The sequence below is a fragment of the Papaver somniferum genome, chromosome 5 (assembly GCF_003573695.1).
Source record: "Papaver somniferum cultivar HN1 chromosome 5, ASM357369v1, whole genome shotgun sequence".
Lineage (NCBI taxonomy): Eukaryota > Viridiplantae > Streptophyta > Magnoliopsida > Ranunculales > Papaveraceae > Papaver > Papaver somniferum.
Window position 1 is genome coordinate 126,500,152 of NC_039362.1, and position 6,802 is coordinate 126,506,953.

Sequence of the window (6,802 nt, forward strand, 5' to 3'; positions counted from 1 at the left end):
TCACGCAAGTGATACCGTTCTCCACGATAAGGTGTCAAAAACCCAGGCATGTTTGTGTAAGCGGAGTCAACAACATAATACTTTCCTACATTCAAATTACCAGTTGCTAACTTCATCAATTCAGCGGACAGTTGGAAAATTTATCATCTTAAACACTATCTCAAGGGACAACAATTCAGATATTGCATGGACAGATTGATCTACTGAAGTATTAAATGTAAGATAACAAGAATTAAAGTAATATGTATTCAATACCTTCTCTGGGCATTGGGAATTTGTTTTCTTCGTTCGATATGGCATCCATGAGTACTCTTGCATCATTGGCAGTTCCTTCCTATCCCGTATATACAAATGTGAACAACATATCGAACGAGCAAGCATACATAATGTTCTGCGTGATTTGAGCTTTTCTGCCTCGAAATGGAATTTGTTTAGAAGCAGGTACACAGGCACTAATATGAGTTCCATCAATAGCACCAACACAATCCTGTTTTGAATTATCAACTGTAAAGGCGAAGCTAATGATGCTAAAACCAAGATAAATATCAACTGTAAAGAAACAAACATGCATATAAGATACATTAACAAGTAATATGGGAATCAGAGTCATACCACAAACCATGGATAGAATTTATGATTTGTCATAATCTCTAGAGGTATCTCATCCATATTGGGAGGTTTAATTATAAGGCATCCAAGGCGACATAATGCTTATTACATAAGGATTTTACATGATGATGCGAGAATGGTCTAGGCTGACGGTTGTAAATCAGTTATGCGCATTACACGCGTGGCAGAGCATGGTGATGGATTGGAACGGTTATAAACTAACCTTTGCTTGGAAAGTATAATCACCAAGAACAAACTCTAGCATCAATTGGCGTACAACACAAAAGTATGTTAGTTTTAAACTACATTAGCGTTATAAAAACTGTTTACAGACAAATGGATGCCCATAGGCCTATGCCCTTGTTAGCACAAGATATTGGCATTACTCTAACGTTATAAATTGACTTGAATGATAATAATTTCGATGGCATCATTATGGTATAATAACCCCTTAGAAAATTGAGAGTTAAGCTTCATTCGAATGAATATGCTTGTACAATCCTACAGAATCATTACATTCTAGAACCCTGAGCATGTAACATAGACTTTTATTTATGGAATATGACTAACAATATGTCTTACAGAACCATTACATTCTAGATTAGGAGCATTGTAACTGCCCAGATATGCAACAATATGAATCGAATCTGCAGTAACATACAAACAATTAAAAGATGCAGGAATGGTGGTTTCTAATAACCGTATACCAAATCAATCAATACATTTGTTTCAAATCATATACCCATTAGTCCAAAAATAGATTAGCTAATAATCGTAGAGAAATCGAAAAGAAATCATACATGCAACCCAGAAATTGAAATAGATATTCATACCTAAAAATTGATGCAAACCCTAGAACTTGATACCAAATCAATCAACCCATCTGCTTCAAATCATACACCCGATTACTACAAAGGGAGATTCACTAATAGCCTAAAAGAAATCGAAACAAAATCATACCCTCCTCTGGGAAATTCTCCGCTCGTTTCTGAAGGAGAAGAAGGAAAAAATGAAAACGAGGAAAACTCGTTTTTTTTTTAGGTGTTTTCAAAAACAAAAAATGGGTAAAAAACGTTTTTAGAAAAACTGCTACCAAACACGTTTTCCCATCGTTTTCTGTTTTCCCTGTTTTTGAAAAGTGAAAACTGTTTTGGAAAACACTACCAAACAGGCCCTTAGATATCCCGTTATATATATATAATATATATAGAAGTGGGGCTGCCTTGGGACAAAGACAACCCTTGATTTTCGTTTACTCGTGAGGTGGGCCGTTCGTCGCCGTTCGTTTTTGGATTTCCCGATATAACTACGTTTCCGTAATATAGACTAGGGTATCAACCAGGCCTTCGGCCTGGTCTCAACCTCTCGTACGCCTTCGGCGTGTTGTTGTTTTAATTTTAGTCGTGTTTTCACCAAATACGGATTGGTGCAAGCCTTGGAGATATTTTATGCTGGGAGTTTGTTTTTCACCAAATACTAAAGTAACAAACTAATAAAATCATCCAATCTAAAGAAATATTAAAAATTACATGTACCATTACTTCTTTTAAAATTAAAAGAAGCATCAAATTCTACAGTAATACTTCAGGATACACTACATTTTTTGTTACCGGATCTAAAGACACATTTGATTCATTTGGAAATAATAAAGTAATTCTCCTTGCAGCAGTACACCTGGACAATGCGACATATAGCTGACCATGACTAAATACTGGAGTACGTAAATCAATTCCCACATACTTCACCGATTGTCCCTGGGATTTGTTAATAGTCATCGAATATGCAACGCGTATGGGAAATTGACGTCTTTCCATTTGTATGTTTAGCTCTGAAGATGAAGGTTGAAAAGTTATTCTAGGGATGAATACTACTTCACCAGCTTTTTCTCCAGTTATGATTTTAGCTTCAATCACGTGTCGTCCGCACCTCGTCACTACCAGTCTTGTATCATTACAAAGGCCTTCTTTCGGTGCCAGATTTCTCAGCAACATAATGGGACATCCAATTTTGAGGTCTAGCTTAAATGGAGGTGTTCCTGGTGGAATTAAATTGTTGAGAAATTCAGTTGTAAAATCTGAATCCCTTCCATGATCATCCCGAATCATTTTGTCAGCAGCAAAATACGTGTAAGTCTCCCCATGTAATCTTTCTAATGCATCCATATTAATCTTATGGACGTCTTCATTACGTGGAGATAAAATGATCCTCTCGGTTAAGTATTCGGGTGACATCGGTTCGTCCATTACCAATAGAGGATACACCTAAGATATTAGCTCATGCATGTTTTGACATCTACCCATTCTCGATGGCAGATTAAAAACCTTTTTAGGGTTCGTTCCAATCTACATACCAATTAATCGGATTTAAAATAGCTATGTCTACGATAAATATAGTTTTATTCAATGAAATTTCATTACCTCAAGCAAGTAGTCAGCAAACTCCAAATTTTCCGGTTCCTGCTCCAATCGCATATTTTGGTTTAACGTCAAGACAGTAATGTAATCCCAAAGAAATGAACCTCTTATAGATGCTCCAACAGTTTGTTCTCGACTTGCATTCGAGACCACTGGTAAAGTCTGTCTAAAGTCTCCACCCAAGACGACTGTTACACCTCCAAAGTGTTTGTCATCACTGCAAATATCTCGTAGTAGGCGATCAACTGCTTCCACACAAAATCTATGTTGCATTGAAACTTCATCCCATATGATCAATCTTACTTCTTTAAGAAGCTGGGCATAATCCGAGTCTTTACTAATACTAATATTGTTATCGTCTTGGACTTCAAATGGAATCTTAAAAGTGGAATGTGCCGTTCGACCTCCATCAAGAAGTAGTGAAGCGATACCAGATGAAGCAACAGTTAAGACTATTTTTCCATCTTTACGACATCTTCTTGCTATTTTGTTGTACAAAAAAGTTTTTCCAGTCCCTGCACTGCCATTCAGAAAAAACATTCGTCCATTGCGATCATTCACAGAATCCACTATCGCATTGTACGCCGAACGTTGTGCGACATTCAATTTCTCAATATCTGACTGAATCACCGAATCACTTAATGCAAACTGAAGTTGTCTATGGTCCCAAATGTATCTGTTACCTACTATTTGACCCCAATCATGTCTTGGTCTCGGCATTGATTCATATTTTTCTAGTTTTTTTCCAGATCGTTGAAGCAGTTGATCCAACAGGTATAATCTGTAATCCATTGCCAGTTCATTTGTTGGATTCTGGATGTTAAACCTTGTTCGCAATCTATGTGGTAGATCATCACATATATTCATTCCAAATTTCGCCCACAACACCTCCGGTCTTGATGGATTACATTGCGATAGGATAATACAAAATAGTTTCCTCAACTGATTTCCAGTTTGCATAACCACTGCTTCTTGAAGACATTTTTCTGATTCTCCATCATGTGCTAAAATCCCAAGTGCAATACATGCATCTTGAAATGTATTGTGCACCTCGTCTACGTCTCCATTACTTACAGTCTTCAAGTCTTCAAAAGAATTAGCACCTCTAACAGTTGTGAGTAACATACGTAAGTAGTACAACTCTCCAGCGTTAGGGCTAACAAAATACATTCTTCCAATTGCAAATCCTTGTTGTCTAATTTTCCACTCTTTAGCCTTTTTACTTCATACAAAGTGTTGCTGGAACTTTTTATAAGTATAGGTCGGGGCAGTAGGATTTTTATCATAATATTCAAAATAACCCATCAAAGTCGTCTTATGTTCTTGTGTTGTTCGTATAACCGAGTTCATTGATTTCCTTGCGTTGTAAACAACCCGTTGCTTATTCTGTAAATGAACTGCCAACCGCTGTACATCAGGATATTCTTCATGCAAGTGGTACTCAAGTAAACGCCATACAACCTCAGGTGGTCCAATGTACCTTGCATCAATATATTGTTGAATCTCGTCATGTTCTCTCAAAACCATCGTAGCTCGGTCACCCCATTTATGAATGTATTTTTTAATATATTTTACAGCTCTTATGCCTGCACATATTTCAACATTGATGTGGCAATTGAACATTCTTGAGAGATGCGGGTTATAGGGTACAACATCTATATTATACGCCTTTTTGTTGTTTCTGACAGTTACTTTTATTACATCCCGACGACAACGATAACTGGGATACCCACCCTCGTCCAAAGTTGTTGTGTCAGTGTACTTATTTGGATATCCTTTCGTACATTTTCCTTTTGACATACATGCTGCACCTGGATCTCGTTCTCCACATGGACCATGAACCATACATTTGCTTACGGCGTCAAATAGTATTGGGTCATTTTTCTCATCAGGAAATTCAGCAGAAACAAATCTATCAACCATGTCTGCCGTACGAATTTTTTCCGAATCTTTTAAAAATATAAGAGCATGCATATGTGGTAGCCCACGTTTCTGAAACTCGATTGTATAAACATGGGAGACAACCGTGTCGAACACCTTTTTTTCCTTTATTTCTTTCATCAATGCTTTTCTTTTCAGCTCAAAAACTCGAGCCACCAAATCAGGACGATCAGTGACACTCTGATTGCTAATAAGTGCATTTCTTATTTCTGGCCAATTTGGGTTTGCAGTCATTGTAAGAAAAATGTCTGGATGGTGGTGAAAACGTGTAATAGCCATCGAATCCTGATATATCTCGTGCATATGCCTTCCGCTACCAGTGTGTGAATATGGTAAAATAACAGGATTACCTCTATCACCTGGATTCAAATCGGCATTTGTCATATCAGCAATGCAACTGTATTGGTCAGAACGCAAAGTTGGTTGGTTGAATTTGAGCCATGCCAACTTACTCTGCTCTGTCGCTTCCCATGCATCAACTAAGAACTCTTGAAATAGTTTTCCGGCTCTTAAGATGGTGGAATATTCTTCGGTGCGTTCAAATATGCGGTAACTGTAATACTCCATTTGAGATAATTTGGTTTTCGTATATGTTTGGGTGACTGCATCCCACTGCCTCATTGTCGGTGACCATCCCAGCTCACCAAAAGGAAATAGTAAAACATAATGTAAAGGCAAGTACGCCGGATGACACTCCGAAATTTGTTTCAACCCGTTGTTTTCTCTCAAATGCAATATAATATCTCGCACCCCAGTCTCCTTATAAGTTATTTCTGGAACGATAACCGCAATCTCATCTGCTGTCGGAAGATTATAACGCCTAATATCGGTTGACTTGTTATATTGAAGGGAAACTCTGATATTCTGGTCGATCGGGCTCATCTGGTCCAAAATTGCATAAGCCTGACGATACTTGGTATAAAAAACATTGAATTGGAGCATAGCATTCTGAATTGTCTGTAGGACATTCATATTTAACTCAGGATTTCGTTCTCCACGGACAAACAATGCAAAAGCTGGATCATAGATGTACAGTTGGGAGTAAACCGCCCTCCTCTCAGTCCACGGAGCTGGTAAAACACCGCCGGTTAAATGTCTCAACTCCCCATGTATTGAGAAAGGTCTCGGACCTCTCCCTTTCAAAGCTCTTGTATCTAGTTTGCATCCAAGGCTAGTAAATGCATTTGCCGCATTATACTCTCGAATATATGTCCGAAAAGATACTGATTCGGCGTTGGTTCCGTCAAAAAATTCTCTGAATGCTATAGGTGGTTCACGCAGTAACGGTAGGAGAACTTTTCCTTGGAGACAACATGTTCCAAATTTCGGGTTTATTAAAGACGAATTTGTGAGTTTTTCTGCCATCCAGTGCAACGCCCCGCAATGATGACATTTGACATCCATTTGTCCCAGAAAATGGCGCACATCAGTAGTAAGAGCAGCTCCCCGGTTCTCAGTTGTAGTTGTATCACATAATTCATCACTGTCGTAATCTACTTCATCATTTTCGTAATCATCTGACACAACATCATCTTCTCCAACAGACGGCCTGCATAGTGAGAAATAGGAATCTAGTTTAGACGAAACTAAAAATAAATAAATTAATGCAATCTCTATTTTCAAATTAATCCTTACATTTCAATGTTTTGATCGGTTGATGTGACACCAACTCTCCTATGTAATATAGCCGTCTGCATTGTAAATTTTGTCATCGCACGAATATTTTTATATTTTAAAATTTAAAAATGATAATTGTGTATGTGTAAAATGTAAATTTTTTAATTCACCTCTTCGCCAGACTCTGCATCTTCATGTGCATATGGTGTATCTTCCCTTTC

The 6,802-nt window shown here is 37.7% G+C and overlaps 1 protein-coding gene across 1 annotated transcript; it reads right to left on the bottom strand.

Annotated features, from left to right (window-relative positions):
* Positions 1-4,247: 4,247 nt before the first annotated feature.
* On the bottom strand, positions 4,248-6,368 carry LOC113279563. Its single transcript, XM_026528249.1, has one exon. The coding sequence runs from the start codon at positions 6,366-6,368 to the stop codon at positions 4,248-4,250; it is 2,121 nt and encodes a 706-aa protein (XP_026384034.1).
* Positions 6,369-6,802: the final 434 nt, after the last annotated feature.